The 26,474-nt window shown below is 36.8% G+C and overlaps 1 protein-coding gene across 9 annotated transcripts in view; it reads left to right on the top strand.

Moving 5' to 3' along the window:
* ANKRD28 (ankyrin repeat domain 28) overlaps positions 1 to 23,984 on the top strand; it is a 211,461-nt gene extending 187,477 nt beyond the window's left edge. For all 9 annotated transcript variants that reach the window (XM_013046349.2, XM_004773550.3, XM_004773552.3 and 6 more), the window contains 11 exons: positions 631 to 832; positions 4,762 to 4,849; positions 5,297 to 5,414; positions 5,960 to 6,179; positions 12,000 to 12,087; positions 12,177 to 12,260; positions 12,943 to 13,088; positions 13,723 to 13,805; positions 14,255 to 14,337; positions 15,067 to 15,158; positions 20,709 to 23,984. In XM_013046349.2, coding sequence (XP_012901803.1) covers positions 631 to 832; positions 4,762 to 4,849; positions 5,297 to 5,414; positions 5,960 to 6,179; positions 12,000 to 12,087; positions 12,177 to 12,260; positions 12,943 to 13,088; positions 13,723 to 13,805; positions 14,255 to 14,337; positions 15,067 to 15,158; positions 20,709 to 20,995 — 1,491 coding nt within the window. In that variant the 3' untranslated portion in view covers positions 20,996 to 23,984. The remainder of the gene's footprint in view (positions 1 to 630; positions 833 to 4,761; positions 4,850 to 5,296; positions 5,415 to 5,959; positions 6,180 to 11,999; positions 12,088 to 12,176; positions 12,261 to 12,942; positions 13,089 to 13,722; positions 13,806 to 14,254; positions 14,338 to 15,066; positions 15,159 to 20,708) is intronic.
* The last annotated feature ends 2,490 nt before the right edge of the window (positions 23,985 to 26,474 follow it).

Below are 26,474 nucleotides of genomic sequence, written 5' to 3'. Positions count from 1 at the left end.
GGATTTTCAGGTGTTTGCAATCTTTAGATAAGCTATCTAGCTGATCTCCGGCTAGCTGAAGCAGTCTCAGCTTGCTACTTCTCCGCCATCTTGACTCCCTCCCCCAGTGTTAAGTATTTTTGCACTAAAAGAAGTGTTTGTTTTTCATATACAGCATGTTATGAAGTGTGAGGATAGTCATTTCAGTTTAAGAAATCAGAATACTCGAATACTAATTAACTTCAGTTGCTGGCTATCTCTATAATTTAAATATAGTAAAGTTTTATCAGAGTTAAGTGGAGCACTTAATAGCATAGGCTTTGCAATCATGGACTTAGAATGAAAGGTTTAACTGAATCTGTATTATACACTCATTGAATGCCAGGAACCAGACCATTGTATGTTAGTGATAAAATCACCTGTCATTTGAACATTTATTCTCTGCTTAATACCCATTCTCTAACACTGTAGTTTACTATTTGGTTATTAGAAAAATTTATACTTAACTTTTCTCAACTCTCAGTATGCACGTTTTAGATTATCTCAGGTGTAATAATGTGAAAACAAGTTTGCTTGTTACTTTGTTTTCTAAGGTATCTGAGAAGTCGAAGTATATTCTTTTTTAATTTATATTTTTTTATTTATTCCTAGGCCTATCATGGTCACCATCAAGCACTAGAAGTGTTGGTACAGTCTTTATTAGATCTTGATGTGAGAAATAGTAGTGGAAGAACACCCTTAGATCTTGCAGCATTTAAGGGCCATGTTGAATGTGTGGATGTACTCATTAATCAGGGAGCCTCAATTTTAGTAAAAGATTATATTTTGAAGAGAACACCTATACATGCTGCAGGTATGTTAAAAATTATGCATGATTTTAGTTACCACTTTGTGTCTAATACTCTTTTTAAATTTTTTGTGTGTTATACTACTGGTAATTATTTTAATAACGTTGACTTTAAACAGTTGAATGAGGAATGTGCCTGGTTAAGCATCTGACTCTTGACTTTGGCTCAGGTCATAATCTCAGAATCCTGGGATCAAGCCGTATGTCAGGCTCTGCTCTGCATGGACTCTGCTTGTCCTTCTTCCTCTGCTCCTCCCTCCTCTTGTGCACATGTACTCGCCTGCTCTCTCAAATAAATAAATAAAATCTTAAAAAAATAAAAGGTCAGGTGATTCTTTCAAGGAAAAGCCAGAAGCAAGATTATGATTGCTTTAAAACATTATCTAACTTAGAAATTGGATTTAGGGGCGCCTGGGTGGCTCAGTGGGTTAAGCCTCTGCCTTGGGCTCAGGTCATGATCTCAGGGTCCTGGGATCGAGCTCTGCAACGGGCTCTCTGCTCAGCGGGGAGCCTGCTTCCCTCTCTGTCTCTCTGCCTGTGCCTCTCTGCCTACTTGTGATTTCTCTGTCAAATAAATAAATAAAATCTTTAAAAAAAAAAAAAGAAATTGGATTTATGTAGTAATCTAACTTCGGAAGTACTTCTTCAGTAAAACAGTGAAATATTTTTTACTTCTTTTTTTTTTTTTTTAAAGATTTTATTTATTTATTTGACAGACAGAGATCACAAGTAGGCAGAGAGGCAGGCAGAGAGAGAGAGAGAGAGGGAAGCAGGCTTCCTGCAGAGCAGAGAGCCCGATGCGGGGCTCGATCCCAGGACCCTGAGATCATGACCCGAGCCGAAGGCAGCAGCCCAAACCACTGAGCCACCCAGGCGCCCCTTTTTTACTTCTTTTTGATGGAAGTTATTTTGGATTGGTACATGCTTTCATTTAACAGTTGGTGAACATTTTGGATTCTTGTACCAGAGTGATGCATTAAATACATACAAAGGCAGGAGTTATAGAGCACCTACTTCATGCAAGATCTACTCCATGGTGTGATTTTGTGATGTTACAAATGTGTGAAATTGCAAAATTATGTAATTTTGTTGTTCTGTGACTTGGTACTGCTGTATACTACTAGCAGATTTAAATTCACAGCTCTCTACAAGAATTACTACAAGTTATTATTTATTATATTACATTATATTATATTATATTATATTATATTTTATGTTTAAGATTTTATTTATTTATTTGACAGAGAGACAGCAAGAGAGGGAACACAAGCAGGGGGAGTGGGAGAAGTAGAAGCTTCCTTACGTAGGGCTCAATCCCAGAACACTGGGATCATGACCTGAGCCAAAGGTGGACATGTAATGACTGAGCCACCCAGGCACCCCTGTATTCATTTTAAATAGCTAAGACTGGTACACTGAAAGAAATCCTAACCAAGTTTTTTTTTTTCACCCCCATTAGGCCTCCTTTATATGATTAGATTCATTTCAGTTAGTCTGTTTTTACAGAGTGACTTTTTTTTAAGATTTTGTTTATTTGACAGAGATCACAAGTAGGCAGAGAGGCAGGCAGAGAGAGAGGAAGGGAAGCAGGCTCCCTGCTAAGCACAGAGCCCGATGCAGGGCTCAATCCCAGGACCTTGGAATCATGACCTGAGCTGAAGGCAGAGGCTTAACCCACTGAGCCACCCAGGCACCCCTACAGAGTGATTTTTAAGGACACATTTTAACATGGGTCTTGGACTTTACTTCTAGTCCTTTAGGACACTTGCATTTTTGAAGACTCTCAGTAAAACCCACTAGTGCTCCATAGCAGTCTTTCAGAAATTATCAGATATTCAAGCAGGGCTCAAGAATGGAAAAATTTTTAAGTGGATTAAAATTCCTAATACATGTGTATATATGGGGTGCCTGGGTGACTCAGTGGGTTAGGACTCTGCTTTCGGCTCAGGTCATGATCTCAGGGTCCTGGGATCGAGCCCTTCAGCGGGGAGCCTGCTTGCCCCCCTCTCTCTGCCTGCCTCTCTGCCTACTTGTAATCTCTGTCTGTCAAATAAATAAATAAAATCTTTAAAAAAAAATTAAAGAAAAATAAACGTGTATCTATAAACTGCTAAATGGTAAGAATTAAGTCAAAATGCCATCCTTTTCTATTATCTTATTCTGGGAAAAAAAATGAAGTTTATATACCATTCTACAACTTAATAATTTTTGTGTTGTAAGCGCAGATCATTTGCAGAGCTGATTTAAAGCTTTCATGGAGTGGTTTGCACTCTTAATTGAAAAATATTGAAACAAGACACTAGCCAGTCCCTTAGAAGTGGCTAACCAATGTCAGATAGTCTATATATCCTATCCCCTGAAAAAGCTACAGGCTATTGTTTGTGCCTACCTATTTAATAAATGCACACCTAGTTCTGTAGATACCTTTCAAATGTGGAGATTGTTAAAGAGCACCTTAGTCATAAGTAATGAGGAGGACATTGCAATTTTTTTTCCAAAAGGGAACCAGTTTTCTCCTACAGTGATGTTATGCTTGATGTTTTAAGTATTGAACTTACAAAACAAACAAACAAAAAAACCCTCAGGAGCTACTGTGAACTGAGTGTAAGTGAGTCCATTAAAGAAGTGGCAGGCCGAACAATTTCCTTGATGCATCCCCAAGTGAGATTCTTTAGTGTCAGCTGTTATTGATTACATTGAGAGCTGCTGGCAGAGTGTAGCATATAGATATGGAATGATTTTGTACCGTAAGTCTTAATTAATAACTATTAGAATTTAATATAGCTATTAGAAGGTACTGTAGAATATTAGGGCACCTAGCTTTCTTTCATTAATTTGTCTTTTAATTAGGAAGAACAGTGATAGATATTCCTTTTTGCAACATTATGTGACTTACATATTTAAACTTCAAATTTTACTGTATTATGGGAAGGACCTGAATTTTGCTTACCTTAAAAGCTTACTGTTTTGGAGTGCCTGGATGGCTCAGTTGGTTAAACATCTGCCTTCAGCTCCAGGCATGATCCCAGGGTCCTAGGATTGAGCCTTGCATTGGGCTCCCTGCTCACTGGGGAGCCTGCTTCTCCCTCTCTCCACTCGGGCTATCTCTCACTATCTCTGTTTGTCTCTCTTCTCTCAAATAAATAAATAAACCCACTCCCCCCCCAAAAAGATTGCTGTTTTCTCTAGGCTACTTCTGTTTTATACCATTGCCCATTTTATGTTTAGACATTTAAATACAGTCTTTAAATAGATGGTTTCTTCTTTGATTATATATGTATCCATTGGCATACTTTCATAGTACCCAACTAAAAGGTGGCTTAAGTGACAAGTGTTTATCCTCTCACAAAATGTTCAGAGGTAGAGTCAGCTCCAGAATTGATTGATTCAGCAGTGGTGTCAGAGCTCTCTATTCTCTTGCCTTTGCAGTCATGGCACAGAATAGCTACTGCTTCTTTACAGGATTCACATAAAAAATCAGGAAAAGAAGAACTTGTCATTATCAAGATAAAAATCCCAGAAGCCCTCAGACTTCTTAGAATCTCAGTGGTCAGACTAGACCAAGACTCATCTTGAAGCCAGTCATTGGCAAAAAATGTAGTTGCGATGAACTTGATCTAATCACAGTTTCATCCCTTGGCTAAAGGCAGGGTGCCTCCCCTTGATCACAGTTGCTACCATCAAAGCACCAAATAAAATGAGTATTTTGTTGGCAGGACAGTTGGTGAGGGATGGCTATGGCCGCATTTTACCATGGGGGATTTAAATCTATTCAGTTTCACCAACAAAGGCAATAGAAACCTTCTTTGTATCTATACTTTGACTAGTAAATTCAGTGATAGGATCTCACAGGTCCATCTAGAAAATATGCCCTAAGATGGAAATTCTCTGTTTTACCATTGTAATTACTGAAATTTTAAAATATCACTCTACAGCAACAAATGGTCATTCAGAGTGCTTGCGGCTACTAATAGGAAATGCAGAACCACAGAATGCAGTAGACATTCAAGATGGAAATGGACAGTAAGTTCTAATGATTTTTAAATTATTTTTAAGATGTGTGTTGAGGGGCGCCTGGGTGGCTCAGTTGGTTAAAGCCTCTGCCTTTGGCTCAGGTCATGGTCTCAGAGTCCTGGGATTGAGCCCCCGCATCAGACTCTCTGCTCAGCAGGGAGCCTGCTTCTCCCCCATCCCCCCCACCCTGCCTGTTTGTAATCTCTGCCTGTCAAATAAATAATAATAATAATAATAATATGTGTGTTGATCTTCATGCTTTTGCCCCTATTTTAGTAAATCTATCATAATATGTTAACTGAATAGCATCAAGTGTAGTTTTCTCATCTAAGTATACTTTAAATTTGCATCACAAAAAAGACATGTTTAGAAAACAGGCCAACACACTGTTTAATTGTTTTTCATGGAGTGGAGTCTTAGGTTCTTAACACTGAACCTATTCCTGTTGTTGCCCAGGACTCCTCTGATGCTGTCTGTTCTCAATGGGCACACGGACTGTGTTTACTCACTGCTGAACAAAGGAGCAAATGTAGATGCCAAAGATAAATGGGGAAGGACAGCATTGCATAGAGGGGTAAGCAAAAATGTTCCCATTGCCTTTAATAAAAAATTTCTTAGGATCTCATTTTCCCTAAAACTAAACTTGGCTGTGTTTATTTTTCTTCATCAGATTTTTACTAAGTAGTTTTGGATCACTAATTTTAAACAGCTACAAAACACAACTTAATTTAGGAAACAGTGTTGGAAGAAAATTTTAAAACCCCAAAACCTTGAGTAGACTTAATGTCCATTTTACTTTTTCTCATTATTACAACTATTTTCTTAGACATTTTTGTCTTTTTCCCTTTGCAACCATTCACCTTTTTTGCCTTCATTGTTTTTACTGATTTATAAGTTCCTTTATTCCTGTTTCTCATAATACTTGTGTTTTGACAAAGTTACTGCTTTACATGAATTTTTAAGCCTTTTCCAATAAAAACACTTAATTACTAAAAAAAAAAGATAAATGCTTTAATTGATGGACAAATATGGGGAATACAGACTTTAAAAATTTTTTTAAGTTGGCACATAGTACCCAAGATAATATATTCAAATACCTACAAATACTTTTTCTTTCAGGCAGTTACAGGCCATGAAGAATGTGTAGATGCATTACTTCAACATGGTGCTAAGTGCTTATTTCGAGATAGCAGGGGCCGGACACCTATACACTTGTCAGCTGCCTGTGGACACATTGGTGTTCTCGGAGCCCTTTTGCAGTCAGCAGCATCTGTAGATGCAAACCCAGCCATAGCAGACAATCATGGATATACAGCACTTCACTGGGCCTGCTACAACGGTTGAGTATACAGTTATAAATCTACATTAAATGCCTGTTAATGTACCAAACAGAGACAACAAACTATAACACACTACAATATTATGAATATTTATTAGGCAACTGTGAGATCAGTAGGAACATAGAAATACTATACCTATGTAGTTGTAAGCTTACTCCTACCACTTGTCACGGTAAAGCCAAAGATCTTTTGATATAAACTCATCATTAAGTTTGAAATTTTTCTTAGATCTTTGCTTCAACAGGTATTTTTGCATTTTTAACATACTTCTATTAATATTTACAATGTCCTTTATATATATAATATGCTCATAGTTTGATTTTGTTCTTTTTCTTTCTAAGTGTACTTGTATTGGGGGGAAAAGGTAGCAAAAAATAAAAATGTATCACATTCTAAACTGAAATCTGTATATGTTTTCTGAGTACATTGCAAGATAGATCCTTCTAGCAACAGTAACATGTATGTTCCACATTTTAAGGGACTAAAATCTTAGCAGATCACAGACCTAGAAACTTAGAAGCTTTTATGGTTAAGTTAACTTTGCTACACGATCGGAACATACTGACCTTTGGCTTCCTAGAAGCTCACAGCCAGTCAGTCCTTTTATAGGTGGGCTCACTGACAATCACTCAGAAGTATAAAGCTGTTTAAGGTTTAAATGTTCAAAGTGAAGTTTGGCTTATGAAATGTCACTAATTAAGGTAATATAAGTGAAGAGGCATGTTGAGAAATAATGATTTTTTTTTCCTTGCATAGGGCCACAGATTTGATCATGTTAGAAAATGCTAGGGTACATTATGTACATTGTAAACATCAACTCTATCAAAAGTTTGGGCTTAGGGCTTTAGCAGGGATAAGAGGGGATTTTTAATTTGTTTTGAATTTCATTGTAGCGTTTAGATAACTCTTAGTTTTGAGAGCATACCTGAAAAACTAGTTCACAATTCTAATAACTTTCCCTCAAAATATTAAGAAAATATGAATTACCTCTTGATATAAATATTGACTTACTTAAAAAATAAGTATAGTATCTGTTTTAAAATCCAGCTGACTGCCTCACCAGAGAGTTGAGGTTTCTCCCTTTCTGTAATGTGCTCCTTCATGGTTCTTTTACTAGAGAAATCTTGACAGATAATGTTGAGTCACAGTGAAAGGGGAGAAACCTGAATCTTGCAAAATTATAGTTAATTAAATATTTTATAAGTATTTTCTAAAATGCAGTATTTGAATTTTCGTATTAATCCTTGTGCCAGAATTGAGAGTTCTAATCTTTTGCTGTTAGAAAGTTTTTGTCTCTTCTTGAGTTTTGTTCTGTGATGACTATTGGGCATCCATCATCTCTGAGTACCTTCTCTGGCACCATTTGTTGGTATCATCAAAACTTGAATAGTTAAATGTATTGCTAATTCACAAGCTCAGTTTAGTCTGTTTCATTTTTACTGCCTTAGATCCCAAGCCAGAACAGTTTTGAAGATTAAAACCTTTGGATTTCAACTTCTCTTTTTTCTTTTATACTCAGTAAAATTGGTATTTAATGAATATAGTGAAATGGCCAAAGACTAGTCCTGAACTTAAAAAAATAACTATATTTTGCCATTGGAGTTTGATTTTTTTAATAATATAATGATATTTTGCAAGTATGAGGAAAACCAAAACCATCTAATATTATAAGGAAACAACACAGATGTGAGTTTTACCATACTACAGATGTGAGTTTTATTTAAGAAATGAAACTAGGTTTTTTTTGTTTCGGTTTTTTGGTTTTGTTTTTAGAGAGGGCTGGAGAGTAGCAGAGGGAGAGAGAATCTTGAGCTGGCTCTATGCCCATCGCAGAGCCTTTGTGGGGCTCAGTCTCACAACCCTCAGATCATGACCTGAGCTGAAATCAAGAGTTGGATGCTTAGCTGACTAAGCCACCCAGGCATCCCAAGAAATGAAACTTTTTTGAAGCAGATTTTTATTGCTTGGTTCTTTTTTTCTTTTTTAATATATCAATGAGAATTAACCATTGGAAAAATCACAAAACAAGCGGTCTTTACTCGGGCAGGGCATTTAATTGTAAATAAACTGCTCTTGTAACTGCCCTTTGGAGAGTTACTATTATGACATTTCTTTTCAGGTCTTTATGGAGAGCACTGTTTCCCTAAAGTGAATTCCTACTCCGTTACTGCTAAATTTAGATTCTCTAAGCACCTTGTGTACAAGAGACAAAACAGACAAAATTTTGCATGAACTACATGCTTGGTTGCCATTTAAAGATGATAGCAGATGTGTCTTAATTTTCAGACTGTAGCAAATTTGTGCATTCTGAATTGAGCTGAAAGGAATTAGATGTGTGTTGGCTATACAAGCAGTCTAAAATTAATACCATATTTATAGTCAGAAGTCTGTTTCGTAATTTGGCATTCTGAGAGTAGAAAATGTAAAATGGTTTTACTTCCACTAGTAATTATTCCATGGCTAAAAACAAAATTGGAAGCACTCTCACAAACCAGAAAACAACCTTTGTCTCAAAATTAAAATGAAATGATGACAAAGTTTTAGAAAAGAATTGGTTATACATACTACATTTAAAGTCCAGATTTTCAGTTTATATAGTCATTCAATCACAGAACTTAAAGAATACTTATATTATCCCTTTGTTTCTTTTAAAAATTGATAAATGGTGCTGGCTCCGTGGCTTAGCTGGTTAAAGCGCCTGTCTAGTAAAAATTGATAAATGTTTTTGAAGCTCTAAATGTCCTTGGAATATCCCTCTGAAACATGAAGAGACCAGTTGTGTCATCCTTTCATAAATGAGAACACAAAGTTTTCAGCTTGATATGATTGCTGGAGGTAATCAGTAGCCCAGAACTCTCTTTTTGCAGTATACAGTCTACTCCGTAATTCTCAGACCTTTCAGTCTCATGATCTGGGAGTTAGAGGCATCAATACTTACTATATTGGAAATGAGAAATGAAAAATTTGAGGATATTTATTAATTTACTTTAAAATAATAAATTCATTAATTAATATAAATAACATTTTTATAAAAAATAACTTCTTTTCAAAACAAAAAATTTTAGTGAGAAGGGTGGTAAATTTCTTTACTGCCTAGTTTAAGAAAAGACTAGCTTGCAACCATACCCCGGGGTTCCCCAGACTCACACCTTGAGAACTGCTATTCTAGGGTGATAGGAAACTCTTAAATCATGGAAACTTTCCATGGCTCCTTCTTTATAATGAGTTGATATTTGGAGAAAGAGTTAAAGCAAGTCTTCTCAACCTCAGCACTATTGCCATTTTGGCAAAAATTCTTTGTTGTGAGGGACTGCCGGTGGATGGAAGATGTTTAGCAACTTCGCTAACCTCGAACCCACTAAATGAGAGTAGCACCCTCTTACCCCATGCCCAGTTGTGATGAGCAAACATTCCTCCAGACATGGCTGAATGTCTTCTGAAAGGCAAAATTGCTCCAGTTGGGAACCATTGAATTAGAGAAAATAACTAACATAAGATGAAACAGTTATAGGTTACCTAAAACCTACTTTTTTCCTGGTAAAAACAATTATAGGATAAAAATTAAGTTGAGCTATTATTTGAGAATGATAGAGTAACTAAAAAGAAAATAAATCTAGCATCACTTTGTTAGACAAATACTGAGTCATAGAAATAAATAAATAGCCTGTATAAGAATCTAATTTATTCCTTTTTTTAATTAATTTATTTATTTTCAGAAAAACAGTATTCATTATTTTTTCACCACACCCAGTGCTCTATGCAATCCGTGCCCTCTATAATACCCACCACCTGGTACCCCAACCTCCCACCCCCCAGCCACTTCAAACCCCTCAGATTGTTTTTCAGAGTCCATAGTTTCTCATGATTCACCTCCCCTTCCAATTTACCCCAACTCCCTTCTCCTCTCTAACACCCCTTGTCCTCCATGATATTTGTTATGCTCCACAAATAAGTGAAACCATAATGATAGTTGACTCTCTCTGCTTGACTTATTTCACTCAGCATAATCTCTTCCAGTCCGGTCCATGGTGCTACAAAAGTTGGGTATGCATCCTTTCTGATGGAGGCATAATACTCCATAGTGTATATGGAACACATCTTCCTTATCTACTCGTCCGTTGAAGGGCTATTCCTAAAACAGGTTCCAAGTTACTAATGAAGTAAATGATGCAACATTTCATTTGCAACAATTATTATAGCAGTTGGATTTTAACTAAAATCCTTGCTTTAAAAATTAAGTAAAGAAAATCTGAGGTTTAGGTTTTTCCCTGTCTTCAAAAACTGTGGGCCAGGGAATCTGACTGGTTCAGTTGGTTGAGTGACTCTTGATTTCGACTCAGGTCATGGTGTCAAGGCTGTGGGATCAGCCCCGTATCCGGCTCCACGCTCAGTCCGGAGTTTGCTTGAGATCTTTCTTCCCCTCTCCCTCTGCTTCTCCACCTGAGTTATTCGCATGTGCACGAGTGCTCTCCTCCTCCCCCCCCCCACACTGCCCCCGCCAGATAAATAAAATCTTTAAAAATAAATAAATAAAAACTATGGGCCTATCTATCAGTAATCTGTACTTGTCCTTCAACCCAGTAATACCATTTCTAGGAAATTATCCTACAAAAAATATTAAAAAAAAAAAAAATACTGCAGGGAGCCTGGGTGGTTCAGTGGGTTAAGTGCCTACCTTCAGGTCATGATCCCAGCAGGCTCAGAGTGGGGAGGGGGGTCTGTCTGTCCCTCGGGCTCCCCCTACCGCTTGGGTACACTCACAAAAATAAATAAGTAAAATCTAAAAAAACTTTTTTAAATAAAGTACCGGAAGATTTCATTACAGCTTGTTTGGTTATATAACAGATGCAAACTAGCAATCACCTCAAAATACATAATTAGAAATTAAAATAATTTATGATATACTTTAATGCTGTGAAGTTTTTCCAAAGATTCAAAAATAAGATTTCTATATGTTACTATAGAAGGATATGTACTATTTATTAAGTGAAAAGCAAGTTGCAGAATTAAAATTTTTCATAAAAATTTTAAAAGGAAGTAGTACATGTATATGTACATGCAGTTTTATATGCCTAGAAATTTCTTGAAACTGTTTAGGTAATAATGGTTACAATCTACAAAGTGGAACTGGAGATCGTGGTGGGGACAGAGACTTGTACTTCTTCCCTCTAGACACTACTCTAGTATTTGAGATTTTATCATTAGCTCATTACTAAAATCAAAATACTTACATTTTGAAGTTAATTATGCTATATAAATATATATTAATTTTAAAGTTATATTAGGCTATATAGGACATTTTTTTTAAATGACTAAATAGGGGCGTCTGGGTGGCTCAGTGGGTTAAAGCCTCTGCTTTCAGCTCAGGTCATGATCCCAGAGTCCTGGGATCGAGCCCCACATCAGGGTCTCTGATCAGCAAGGAGCCTGCTTCCTCCTCTCTCTCTGCGTGCTTCTCTGCCTACTTGGGATCACTGTCTGTCAAATAAATAAATAAAATCTTTTTTAAAAAATGACTGAATATCTTTAACTGGTCATCATAAAAAGAATAGTGAGAGTAAATTTTTTCCCCACAAAACGAATATTTGTTGTATCAGTAATAAACTGCTATAAAATTACAAGAAGCTTCTGAATTTCAGGTCTTGAGGTCGTAATTTGGATTTTAAAACTGCTAGAGATGTGATGTTTAGTGCGTTCAGTGAGCTCAGTTAGTTTTAATCCACGTGAAGTTTTTTCTTATTTGTGTTAGGGATATGTGGGTACATTTGGGCAATTACCTTTTTTGGATTTTAATATCTGATTCTCATTTACTTGTTTAGGTCATGAGACATGTGTAGAACTTCTTTTAGAACAGGAAGTTTTCCAAAAAATGGAAGGAAATGCTTTCAGTCCTTTGCATTGTGCTGTGTAAGTAAAGGCAGGTGAATCAGATTTGCTTTGACCATATAAGAAATACACCATTGCTGTGAGAGTGATCACTTTGTTACCTTACACAGGATAAATGACAACGAAGGTGCTGCTGAAATGTTAATTGATACTTTAGGTGCCAGCATCGTGAACGCCACAGATTCAAAAGGAAGGTAGGAATTCAACTACCTAGGAAATAGCTTGACTTGCAATAGGAAAAAAAATTTAACTACTAGATTATGTGGAAGAATTAACAGAGAACCCATTATTAAGTAAAAGTTGATTTTTATATTTGGAAGTATAAATTGTCATAAAATCTTAATGTTTATAATGTATTATAAATTACATAATTATATATGTAATTAATATTGATATGCAATATATATAATTCTCATTATAAAAGGCTTTTTTATTACGATTTTTAGCCAGTCTTCCTCTTTAAAATTTGTAAAATGTAAGATTCCCTCTCCTTAAAGGTATGTTTGTTACCAAAGATGATTATTAATAAATTTAATAGTTTTCTAAATATAAATAAAGGCTGGAAAAGAGTCCACCAGTTGTAACAGGTGGCAATATTGGGTCAGGATTTATTTCTTCTCAAATTTCCTTGGTGATGTAATTTTGTTTAGCAATTTTATGTTGTACTAGTTTAATTAAGGGCCTTTTATATTATCAAATACCAATTACTCTGGCAGAAATTATTAAGCTCCATTAAGCCTATTTGTATCGAGGCAATGATTTTATAGCCTAATATGTAAACCCTTGGAAATTACTTGTCATAAATTCAGGAATAATTTTTTCTAGACTATGAGACCAACAGATTTAGTGAAATCTCCCTTTTTCTTTGTATTACAGAACCCCTCTCCATGCGGCCGCCTTCACAGACCATGTAGAGTGTTTACAGCTGCTTCTCAGCCATAATGCTCAAGTTAATTCTATAGACTCTTCTGGGAAAACCCCTCTCATGATGGCAGCAGAAAATGGACAGACAAATACAGTTGGTAAAGACACTGGTTAAGGCTTGTATTATTCTAATGCTATAAATACTATATTGCTTATATGTGTTTAACTTATGGAAAACTTAGATCCCAAGCCTTCTGACTCTGTCAAATTTGCCACAGTTATCTCCTGAGATTTAAAACCTCTAGCATGCTTTCAACCCACATTTTTATCTAGAGCCAAAATGTTTTCATTTGCCCTTGCTGATTAAACAGTCTTACTATAGCAAGGCAGTGTAGGATAATGGTAAAGACCCTGTCTCTGGAGTTAGATGGACAGCATATGAGTCCTAGTTCTACCAATTAAGTGACCTTATGACTCAATTTTTTCATTTTTGAAGTTTAGGAAAGTAACAGTGCCTACTTTGTGGGGTTATTGTGAGAGTATGAATCCAGAGTGTTTAAGGCATTATTTGAAATTTAGTAAACTCTCGCAGCATAAATGTTGCCATTGTGTCTGTGACTTACAGGATAACCTGATGATACAGTGTGTATATTTTAGGTTACAGTATTTTTCTTAAACTTTCACTAGAGGGATATTGTTGTTTTGTATCTTTATATTTCTCTACAGTGAGTTTATTAGTAATCTAAGATATGTGTTCGTAAATATAAGACTTGATGTAATTTTTCCTGCCAGAGATGCTGGTTAGCAGTGCTAGTGCAGATCTGACTTTACAAGATAACAGTAAAAACACCGCCCTCCATTTGGCTTGCAGCAAGGTAGGTACACATTTTAAGGGTATGTTTTCATTGTTTATATTAATAGTGGCCTTTCCCCCAAACTTAGTAAAGCTTTCCTACTGCACTGAAGTGAACAAAGCTAGAGATTGAAACCTCTCTACTGATCACTGGCATCAGATTTCTTGGGGGGGGGGGGGAATTAACTGTCCTGTTAGGCACCATGATATATCAAAGTCTCCAGTGGGCCAAGTAAGTTTTGGAGTGTAAGTCTAAATGTAATCTCTCCAAACTTAAATATTCCTGTCCTCTCCCCAACCCTATTCCACCAACACATTCAGACAAATATTCAAGGCATTGTTAGCCAAAAATATCTGTGGCATGTATATGGTCATGTACATATTGTATGAACAACAGTTGAGGTTTATTGATTTTGTATATTTATCTTTAATGATAATTAAGTTTTTAAGAGTTATTTGCCATAATTTTAGGGTCATGAAACTAGTGCCTTGTTAATACTGGAAAAGATAACAGATAGAAACCTCATCAATGCAACCAATGCAGCCTTGCAAACGTGAGTATTTTCAGTCTGGTGTAAACCTGTTTTATGAAAGTCGACTAGAATAATGTTATTTGATCCCAGCAATAAATGAGGTAAAAAACTTGACATGTATCTATAAACTAGAGAGATTTCAGAAAGAATGAAGTTCTTAATGTGAACAGCTGTCTTTCAAGTGACCCCTTAGATCTTAGATCAGAGTCTCCCATTTTTCTCTTGCATTTTCCATTTGCTGTTTTATGTTGAGTCTTGGTTTAAAAATAAATAAATTATAGTACTGGTTCCCATTCACATGTCAGATCTCTTGAGGGTCCAAAAACTAGCCACAGAACCTGTAAATTTTTTCAAAGCCTATTGAAATTTGTACTATTTCAATTAGTGTGTTTTATTGTATATTCTATGTATTTGCCAACATTATTTTTTAAAACAACTTAAGAATGCAGTTTATTTAGTAAAACCTTTTTAACCATTGAGTCTTAGAAGGAAGCAAACAAAAGGTATTTGTAAAGATAGATGGCTCTGGGGTCAGGGGATAGTGCTATGTTTATGCACGTTGGAGGGTTTGGCAGCGCACTCTGCACTTTGATTTTGTCCCCCATTCCCATCTATATTGCTGTTAGGATTGGGTTCCTCAATTTTATATTTCTGGGTCATCACAACTTAGCAAAAATGCCCTTCAACAACCAGAATTGCAAAAGAAAGTGTGTGTGTGTGTGTGTACACATGTATTTTTTTTTCTCACAGACCTCTGCATGTTGCTGCCCGAAATGGGCTGACAATGGTGGTTCAGGAACTTTTGGGGAAAGGAGCAAGTGTGCTTGCAGTAGATGAAAATGGTAAGTAGTTATGTATTTTTCCTTAACCTATATTTTACTGAAGGTTTTATTTTCCTATTCATATTTGAAGTGAAATAAATGTGGATATTTTGTGTTGGTTAAAGAGGAGAGCTGAAATTAATATTGAATAATACCATGTGGCAAAGGGAATAGGGCAAGAAAAATAAGAAGAGTCTGTATAAGAGATAAACTTCTGAATTTTACTACCTGGTTTAATGTTACCACCTTCATTCATCTTAGTATTCAGATAATTTGTTCGGTCAGCAAATACTTATCAAGGCCCTTAAGAGCCAGGTTCTTATCTAAAGTTAATCTTCAAGGATGCCTGTGTGGCTCAGTTGGTTAAGCATCTGCCTTGGATTCAGGTCAGGACTTTTTGTAGGATCCTTCCTAGATTATTCCCATGTGTATAAACATTATTTCCCTCATCTTAAAATATTTTCTATATAAGGGGCACCTGGATGGCTCAGTCAGGGGCTGTCGGCTCAGGTCATGTTCTTGGGGTCCTGGGATCAAGTTTCCTGTTCATTGGGGAGTCTGCTTCTCCTTCTGCCCCTCCCTTTGGCTTATGCACTCTCTCTTAAAATCTTTAAAAAAAAAAAAAAAATCCCATTAATCTAACTATTCCACAAGTACAAGTACTGCAAAACTGTACCCCTTTGCAGTACAGTTACTCAAGTGTGCAAAACTGTACCCCTTTGCAGCACAGTTACTCAAGTGTTGACTTGAGGTGGCTGTGCTGCCACCTTCCCCTCTCTTACTCTCTTCTGAGACCCCTCACCAAGTCAGATCTTTGCTGCCACCACTTCTTTGCCCCCACCACACTGGTACACTGTCCTCAAGATCACCAGTGATCTCCACAATATTGAGTCATTTCTTAAATTCTCGTTGTACCTGACTTTTCAGAATTTGGCACAATTGATTATTCCTTTTTCTTTTTTTTTTTTTTTTACATGAATAAGGGTTTTAATATAGAATTTAAAATATACAGGATATAAGGGAGTACCTAGGGATGTGCAGGTTGCAGTCTGCCATAGCAAGTGTCCAATATTTCTCCCAAATAATCTCCATATTTTCTTTTATACTGCACACTATTACATGGATAAATAGGTACAGATCACTTTAGGTTGGGGTAAGAGGGAGAGTCATTTGGTTTGATTACTGTATCCTTCTGTAGGTGAACACAGTCTGCCTTCATTCATAAATGCCTGGTTCCTTCAATTGATAACTGGGTGAGGGTTTGTAACTTTGCTGTTTTGATGGTTGGATTAAGTAGCCAGATTCCCTGGGACTGAAATTTTTTTTTTATAATTTTTTAATTGAGGCATAATTAACATGCAACATTAGAGTTTCAGGTATATACTTTTTTCTTTGTTAAACTTTGTTTACTTGGCTTTTAGGATTTAACACTTTTTTTTGTTTTTCACCCGGTGTTACTCATTATTCCTTCTCAGTTTCTTTTGTGAAGTTTCTTCCTAACTTCTTAATATTTGAGGGCTCTGGGACTTGGTCCTTGGTTCTTTTTGCTTCCCCTATCTATATCCAGTCCTTTGGTTCTTTGATACAATGTACATGCTGAGAATTTCTGGATTTATATCTCCAGATATAAATGTGATCTTTGCAGATCCAGCTGCCTAATTGACAGTACTATGTGGGTATCTAATAAACAGCTCAAACCCAACTCCTCCAGAATTGAACTGACTCTTCTTTCCCTGCCAACCCTGTTCTCCCCACAGCTTCCTGATCTCAGTTGTAATGATCCCATCCTTGTAATTGTTCAGGACAAAAACCTGGAGTTCTTGACTTTTCTTTCTCATACCCAGTGTACAATCCTTCATATACTACTGATCTACCTCCAGTAGTTCCACCTTTTCTATGCTTACCACCCTGGCCTGGATCCTTTCAAAATATGTGACAAGATACTACTCATTTGAATCTCACTTGACTCACAGTAATCTTCAAGGCCCTTCATGATTAGTCCACTGCCCTATTTCCTCTCTAACCTCATCTCCTACTCTTTCTTCTCTCCATTCTGTCATGCCAGCCCCTACACACCAGGGATCTATGTGCGTTGTGATCTTTATCCTGGCTACTTTCTCTGCCTGGAACACTCTGTCCTCAAGCAAGTCTTTGAGTAAATTCCTTAACTGTTTCAAATCTTTACTCAAGTTTTATCTTCTTAGTAAAGCCTGTGGTGAACCGATTTATACTACACCTGTTATAGACCTCTGCCACAGCATTCTCAGTCCTTATCATCCTGCTCTTTTCTGCTTTCTTTTTTTCCATAAAGCTTATCTTCAAATAGATATATTTATATATCTATATAATTATATATAATTTATATATTTTATATATAATATATATATACATTTTATATCATTTATATATCTATTTATATATAATTTAATTTTTTATTATGTCAATTGTGTGTCTCCCCCACTAGAATGAATAGAAGCTCCACAGTGCCAGGGAGTCTGTATCAGTTGCATTACTGTTATATTCTAAGTGCTTAGGAGAGTTCCTGGACATGATGAGTGATTATTTACTGGGTGAGTGATTGTGCCAGGCACTATGCTCCGTTCTGAAGATAGGATGTATAGAGTAAGACTGGCTACTTCTTTAAATGCAGAGTATAAACAGGCTGTTACAATGCACTGAAAGTGGTTCATTTGGAGTAAACTTAAAATGCTGTGAGAACAGGTAAGAGAGTGTTTGAAGTCTTTCTTACAGGATCAGGGAAGGCATCCCCCAACCCCAAAAAAGGGGGGCCTGTAAGCCGAAATTTAAAGGACAAGTAAGAGAGTGGGGAGAGAGCTTTCTAAGCAGAGAGAGTGGCATATTTAGAGATAGAGCACAGGACCAGTAAAAATTGGAGTTGTGCCAGAGCCTCTTAGATTAAGTGGCAAAGGATCTGTGCACTGGGAAGTTAGCAGTTAGTCTGAAGGAGAGAGCAAGATTAGAATGGGAAAACAAATTGTTTGCAGGTGAGAGAAGGTGGTAACCAGAATTAAGGTAGAGACACTGGAGATGAAAAGATATAAATGTTTCTAGAGATCTTATGGAGGGAATCATTGGTACTTTGTGAGAGAAGAAGTCTCATACCTCCTGGCTTGGAGTGCTGTGTGGATGGGAGTGCCATTGTTTAAGACTGGAAAGTAGGAGTAAGAGCTAGATTCATACAGGGGCACGAGAAAATTTCACTGGAAGCTCCCAAGTGGATAATGGGACATACGGATCTAGAGACCAAAAGCAAAATCTAGGTTGGACATAAAGATTTGGGAATCATAAGTATGTATAGTCATGAGATCCAAAGAAGTGAATGATAACACCTGTAAGTTCAGACTACAGAGTTTTAAAAGAAATTTTCATTTTCAGTAAATCAATTTCTGGAAATACAGCTACTCTGGAAATACTCTCTATATAGAGAGTAAAATGAGCAGCCTAAAATGCTAACTTTATATATTTGGCCACATAATGAGACTCGGAATCATTAGCTAGTATTCAGATCTTTGTTGATAATTTTCAATATTTTTTATATTTTTTCCTTATAAATAAAAGGGATAATATAACATGATAACGAAGGTCATCTGTGACCACCTGGGTATCTTCTAACACACTTCGCAATGTGAAATAGTAATCAGGACCCAGAGTTGACAAGTCATAGCAATATATTTCCATGGATTTTCTGGAGGAACAAAATATTTTATACCTGCATGGGATAGATTAGACCCTCATCCTGAGGCAATTTGCTTCTCTTACTTTTCTCTTTAGCTGACCCTGTCAACTCCATGCAGAGGAGAGGAGCCTGCTTTTTGTCATATTCCAACTGTAGAACACTTCTGAGATACTCTTCTCCCCCTCCACCCTTAAATCTGATCCAGGGCATCATGGCGTGTCTAAAGGGTTGTTCTGCCTGCCTGTTCTGTAGTCCAGCAGGCACCCTCAGACTTAGAGAAGAACTCTTGAAAGAGCTCTTCCATTTTGAGTAAACAGGGTTTAATTTAAAAATGCACACCCGCGGCGCCTGGGGGGCTCAGTGGGTTGGGCCTCTGCCTTCGGCTCGGGTCATGATCCCGGGGTCCTGGGATCAAGCTCCGCATTGGCCTCTCTGCTGGGCGGGGATCCTGCTTCCTCCCTCTCTCTGCCTGCCCCTCTGCCTACTTGTGATCTCTGTCTGTCAAATAAATAAAATGTTTAAAAAATTAAAAAAAAATAAAATAAATGCACACCCTTCAGTCACTCCTGCCAAGTTTGCAGGAACATCAGTTGTTCCCTTTGACCCTTAAAAAGGGGGAGAGTTTTGAAGGGAAAAAAATATTTCTTCCTTCTCAAGGCTAATAAAGCATGGATAAAAATATATAAGAGAACAGGAAACAGCCAAATGTCCAGTAGCTAGAATGGATAACTAAACTATGGTATAATCACAACAATGGAATGTATAAACAATGAAAATGAATTGACTATAGTTATATACAACAACATGGATAAATCTCACAGACATAATGTTAAGTGAGAGAGGTCAGATATAAAATAATATATATATATGATTCCATTTATATTCAGTTCAGGAAAAGTCAGAACTAAACTATAGCATTTTTGAATATAACTAAAACGAAAAGGACAGCCATGATTACCATATAATTGAGGATAGTAGTTACCTTTATGGAAGAGAAAAGGGATAGTGAAGGGACATGTGGAGCTCCTGGTTTGCTGGAAATACTCTCTTTCTTAATCTGGATAGTGGTTACATTCATGTTTATTTATTTATTTTTTTAAGATTTTATGTATTTGATAGAGATCACAAGTAGGCAGAGAGGCAGGCAGAGAGAGAGAGGCAGAAGCAGACTCCCTGCTGAGCAGAGAGCCCGATGAGGGGCTCGATCCCAGGACCCTGAGATCATGACCTGAGCTGAAGGCAGAGGCTTAACCCACTGAGCCACCCAGGCGCCCCTTGACTTAGGAGTTTTTAAAGTTTACCTGTTTATCTCCTGTTTTTCTTCAGTGTTCTGTGTCCCTAAGAGAAAAGTTGATCAATGGCCAAGTGTCATTCTATTCATTGAACACACATCTTTGAGCACCTGTTCAGTGCTTCTTCATGAATCTGTACACATTTAGATTTCTCAGTATGTAGCACTAAATATAACTACAAATTGCTAAGACTCTTTCACCACTCTGAAGCAAGCTTGATCAATCTAAGGGTTTTTATTTGTTTGTTTGTTTGTTTGTTTTAATTTTAGTTCTGTATCTTCTGTGAATTTAGGTGGTTATGGGTAAGTTTTGAGATCTTGGAGAAATCATCCATCTCTGGGCCTCAGTTTCCTTTTCTGTAACATCACACACACACACACACACACACACACACACACATATCCTCCTCCCACCCTAAATTTCTAGGACTTTACTCTTTTCTACTGATTGGAAATTTCTGAATCATTCTATTAAACCAATTTATCATAAGCCAAGTAATTTAAACTGTCTAGAACTACAGGCCATTGGGCTTATTATCTTATCTCCTGATTTTTAATTACTGAAATTTATCTCTAATTCTAGGCTATACCCCAGCTTTGGCCTGTGCCCCCAACAAGGATGTGGCTGATTGCCTCGCTCTCATTTTGGCCACCATGATGCCTGTCTCATCAAGTAGCCCTTTATCATCCCTGACTTTCAACGCCATTAATCGTTACACCAACACCTCAAAAACAGTCAGCTTTGAAGCCTTGCCCATCATGAGGAATGAACCTAGCTCCTATTGCAGTTTCAACAACATTGGTGGGGAACAGGAGTACTTATACACCGATGTGGACGAGCTCAATGACTCTGATTCCGAGACCTACTAAGAGGCCGAGCCAGAGGTTTGAGTGAGGAGTTCGGACACTAACGCTTCAGACTGTGCTTTTTCAGGAAAAAGGCACTTTCTGATTCAAGTTATAAATGCAACCTAAGAGGGAAGATCGCAGAGTGAGCAAATAAGAGAAATGTGATGACATTAGGAAGAAGAATTTTAAAGGCAAGTTTTGCAAAAGGAACTTCTAGAATCTTGAAATAGACTTGACCAGAGGAAAACACTTTGATGTCAAGTTACTTTGTGGAATTGTTTAATTTGGTTTTGCAGTGCCAGGAATAATTTGGGACACTGTGCACCCTAACCTGCTTACACAAGCAACACTATTGTTAAAGAAGAGATAAGAACACTAGATTTAAATTTTACCAGTAAAACTACAACTAAATTTAAGGGCAATAAAAGTTTGATACAGTAGGCATTATGTGCACAGCAAATTGCCAAAGGACCAAGTAACTTAAAAGTTTTTAATAGAATGCCATTTTGTGGAAACCAGAATAGGTGAAATGAGACATTATCTAAACCAAACTTTAATATTTCTGAAAAATGAAGCTGAGATTTGGTTTTAAATTTTGATTTTTTTTTAAAGAAAACATCTGAAAGCCTTCGAATACTGTATTAAACCATGAGAGAAAGCAGATGTATTTTTACATTTTTTCTTTTACATAAAAATTTAAAAATTCCAACTTTTATAATATTAGAATTAAAAACCAGCTGACTGAGTGCAGTCAGGGTGAAAATACTTGTGATGTAGGCATGAGATATATTGAGGTCAGGCCATCGTTGCCCAGTTTTGAATGGTTTAGATTTAAAATTGAACTATTTTTGTTTGAAAATGTAAAGAATTTCCTAGAAGAAAATTTCATGAAATCAAAAAATAGATTATTTTCACCCTGTTGCAGCTTAAGTGGTCCTGGGAATGGAGTTTTTGACCTTGCTACTTTGGATGGTACACCTTCATCACTTATGTTAACTTTTGTGCCTCCACAATGGATTGGGGGATTTTTGTTTTCATTGATTAGTGAATAATCAAAAAGGAAAAAAAAATCCCTTGTTATTGATAAGTTAACATTATCCGTCTCTTGGAAGGCATTTCTGTATTGGGTCCTATTCAGATTTAAACAAGCTACTACTTGGGGAAAGAAGCAATTGCCTGCTGAATTGGAAAATTGCCTTTCAAATAATAGAGAAAGGCTGACATTTAGGCTTTTAAATGACAATTGATAAGGTTCTGCTTTTACTGTAACTGTCACTTTCCCAGTAAGAATGATTTCACATATTTAGGGGGTCTTACAGATCTGGATAAAGTTCCATAAATTTTCACAAAATGATACCCAATTTCATTTTATCCTTTTTGTATTGTGAAACTGGAAACCTTATGACATTGTAAATTTCAGCTGGTTTTTCTGAATATAAAGTGTGAAAACACAGAACAGTATTTTGATCTATTTGATAATTTTGTGGGGTTTTTGAAGAATTAATGAGCATGTACATAGAAATAGTGACTGCTTGAATACTGTATTTACTTGCACTCTTTCAGTACATCAAGATTCCTGTATATTTTAGAGTATAATAAAACACAGATGTGAGTTGTATTTAATGAATAATGTATTTGTATCTGTGCATATTACCTAAAAATCTATAAAGTTTCTAGGGCATTGACTACTAGATTTTAAGCATTTTTTCTAAAATATTTACAGAAATTATAAATGTAATCCTCCATCTTTTCTTTATAATATAAAGAAGTCATAATGGACCCTTCCTAATTATTAGTGGTAGGAAGGTGAATTTGCATTTTAAAGACAGTGGACTACATTTTCTATTGTACCTTTTGAAAAAAAAACGAAAAAAAAAAAAAACAAAAAAAACTCGAGGATTCTAAAAGTATACATATGTGTGCTTTCTCTTTCCTTTTAGGAATTCTCTTCTGAATTCCCTGAGGGAATTTTCTAGAATCTCAGAATTGAAAGAGACCTGAGGTTCATCCAGTCTAACCTCTTAACAAATGCAGGAGTCCCTTCTACAAGGGTGATCTTTCCACCTTGAACACTTCCAGTGACTCTACCTCACCAAGCAGTCCATTCAGTTGTTGAGCAGCTCTAACTGTTAGAAAGGTCTTCCTTAGATGGAGTTGAAGCCTCCCTCCTGGTAACTTCTGTCCTTGGGCCCGGGTCTCTGTCCTCCAAGAGAACACGAAAATGTTGGAAGGATGAATCTCACGCCTTCTGCCATGTCTTCTCTTTTATAGGCTGTTTGACTTACCTGCTGAAGTGATTTCCAGAAGGACTCATTAAACACAGATTTACCCATCTAATAAAATCCAAGGTGTAGCTATAAAGTAATAAGCTGTTTTTAACTTGTCCTCACACATGGCAGAACTTAAATCTTGCATCACTTTATGTAAATGATGCTATTACTGAAAATATTTGTGAGGTGGCTCTTTCAATCGCTTGCCCACTAGGAAGTCTGTTTCTTTGCTTTGTGATCGCATTTTGTGATAGTCTATCCCCAGCTTGATCAGCCACTTCCTTTGGTCTGCACCTAATGAAGGGAAATCCCAAGCTACTGGTCCAAATAGTATTTGAACAGCCCTAGTATTGTTGGAGTACGTACTTGGACAACTTCAGTGAATGAACACAGCAGCACAGTAAGTTCCTTTATAGTTACACCTTGTATGTCAAAAGCATTCAGGCCCTGCTCTATAGTGGTTTTTATACTCAAACAGAACAGAAAAGCCTGTTTGCTTTTTTAACCTCTGCATGAAAGATGACATCTGAAATATCTGATGTGTATTATAATAATACCAGCTTCTGTTCTAGAACTACTTTGGGGGAAATGGTGGTAATAGCAAATGACCTCCTTTAACAAGACACTCAACTCAAACAGTGCCATTTAGTTCAGGAGCTCTAAGTATAGCCGTCAATTTGGGGTTTAATTTGGCTTATATTGGACCTTTTAAATGAAATAAAGTTTTTTAATGCAATAAATCAAGTGTCTTTCTTTTTTATATGTAAACTTCTTTCTCTTTTAATGTGTAGTATTCCAATGAGTTTTTAACCTTTCTTTGAAAACTTGATGGCTTCTCAATAAAAAACTTAAAATTTAGATGAATCTATGTGGGCTTCTCAAATACATTCATTCAACAATTACTTATTGCTTGCCTGCCATATACTAGAGGGTGGGAGTGGGCAGAAAGTGAGCCTAGAAATTGTGGTGTCCTCTAGGAGTTATAGTCTTCTCATGGAAAGACATACACCTGAAAATTTAAAGTATAAAATTGTAATTGAGGTAGAGATGAACTGCTAAGGAAGATCAGAGAAAGATGACTTTGGAAAAGATCAGAATGGCCTTCCTGGAAAAGATGACATTTAGGCTGGGCACTGAGGAATGTCAGCTATGCTTTGAGCAGGTGGAGAAAGGGGCAAATACCATCTTAGGTGAAAAGAACAAAATCAGTAGTTTGCAAAATGGGTTGGTGGAAGAGAGAGGATGGAATAGGTGTCAGCATTTAACACTTCAGAGCACAAAAAGACCATGCCAACCTACAAAAGAGCTAATTATACACATGTACAGAGATGAGATAACAAAAGTGAGAACAAAAATATAAATAGGTGACTGGAAGAGCAGGCAAAGAGGACTTTAATAACCTTGCTCAAAATCATCTTATGCTGGTAATAACTCAGAATGCCTCTAAGTGTTTATCATGTACTGGGTGAGGTTGTAAGTAATTGAAATACATCTCTTAATCCACACAACTATCTGGGAAGATAGGTACTATTAATAGTACCATTTAACAGATAAGGAATGAGGCAGAAAGGTGAAGTAATTTGCCCAAGATCACTTGGCCAGTAATTGTAAAGCCTGGATTTAAATCTGGGCAGTCATTTCCATAGTCCACACTCTTAACCACCTAACAACCTCTAACATGTTTTCTGGTCCTTTTTGAAATTGATACTTTTGAAGTTTGAAGTTGCTTTACAACTAAACTATGTAAGTTCCTTTCTGTTTTGATCTCCTAAGTCACTAATATTAGAAGAAACGTAAATGTGACTACAACAGATGTTTATTGCATATCTGCTAATTACCAGAAAGTATGCTAGATTCTGGACATGTAGCAGTAAAGGAAGAGGTAACAAGATTTGCCCTTAGGATGAGTCTAAGAGAAAAATGTGTACTTACGTTTCAGTTGCTATTGCTGCCCCAAATCTCAACTTTATTCTCACTCATGCTTTTGCAGGTTGGCTGGTAGGCTTGGGTCTGCTCCCTCTGTGTTGTTCTTCAGACTTGGACTAGACTGCAGAAGTTGTCCAGAACTTCTACGTGATGATGACAAAAGCACAAGAAGGCAAGCCTTATCACACAAACACAGTTTATGCTTCTGCATGCATCACATCTGCTAATACTCCCCTGGCCAGAGCAAATCCTATGGCCAAGCCCAACCTCAATTGGATGGGGCCATTTTGACACTGCATGTTGGGGAAGGATAGTTTGAGCTCAGTTTCCACATTTCACTTAGCCCTGAAATGATGAGCCAACCAGTCATTGTTTTTAGTTTGTCCGTAGGCATTCTTGATAGTCTTTGCTTTTTGCCAGTTCATTCTTTCTTGTGGATCCCTTCTCATGTAGGTAGTTAAGATATGAAACTGGGTAGCAAAAATATATCTTGACTTGGAAAGTTCTTTGACAGTGCAGAACTGATTAGAAGGTATTGGATTTACTCTTTTCCAAAGGTGAAGAATCTTCCCTTTCCCTTACCTAAAATTCCACAAGAATGTAGCACCATGTAGCACCAGTCCTCTTATGTCTTACTGTGACATCCGTTCCAAACCAGAGCCCAGTCTAATGTAAGATAGAAAGTAAAGCTTGACTAGTGACTACTTCTAAACAAACAAAAAAAACACTGGTCCATAAAGCACTCCACTTGGTCTAGATCATTTCTCCATCTCCCCATCTCCAGCGCTTGTTTTTTGGTTTTTTTTTTTTTTTTAATATCTTATTTTTAAGTAATCTCTCTACCTAACGTGGGACTCAAACCACAATCAAAATCAAGAGTTGCACACTCCACTGACTGAGCCAGCCAGGCGCTCCCGCTCCAGCACCTGTAGAAGTCTCCATTTCTCTGCTTCATTCCTCATTTTTATGTCCTCATTTTCTTTGTGGTTTTTTTCTCCTCTTGCCCTTCACAGGATTTTTATTGGTCTTCTTCTTAACTTAGGACTAAGTACAGGCTGAAATAGTATTTCCTTAATTAGAAAAGCCAGTAATTTAATCTTAACATATTTTTTCCTCTTTTATCCTTCTCTAAACTTTAAGAAAAGTTGCATTTTCACTTGTAAGACCTATTTAGCCCTTTAGCAAACACTTCTTGAGTACATATCCTGTGATAAGTTCCATATAAATACTGGAACTACACCAGGGATAGAGCAGTGAACTTGGTAAGGTACCTGCCATCAGGAAGCTTATGTCTTAGTTGAGGA

The sequence above is a fragment of the Mustela putorius genome, unplaced genomic scaffold, assembly GCF_011764305.1.
Source record: "Mustela putorius furo isolate JIRA1106 unplaced genomic scaffold, ASM1176430v1.1 tig00003834_pilon_pilon_pilon, whole genome shotgun sequence".
Classification (NCBI taxonomy): Eukaryota; Metazoa; Chordata; class Mammalia; order Carnivora; family Mustelidae; genus Mustela; species Mustela putorius.
Note: the sequence above shows the minus strand (reverse complement) of the source record. Positions and strands in the feature narration are given on the sequence as shown.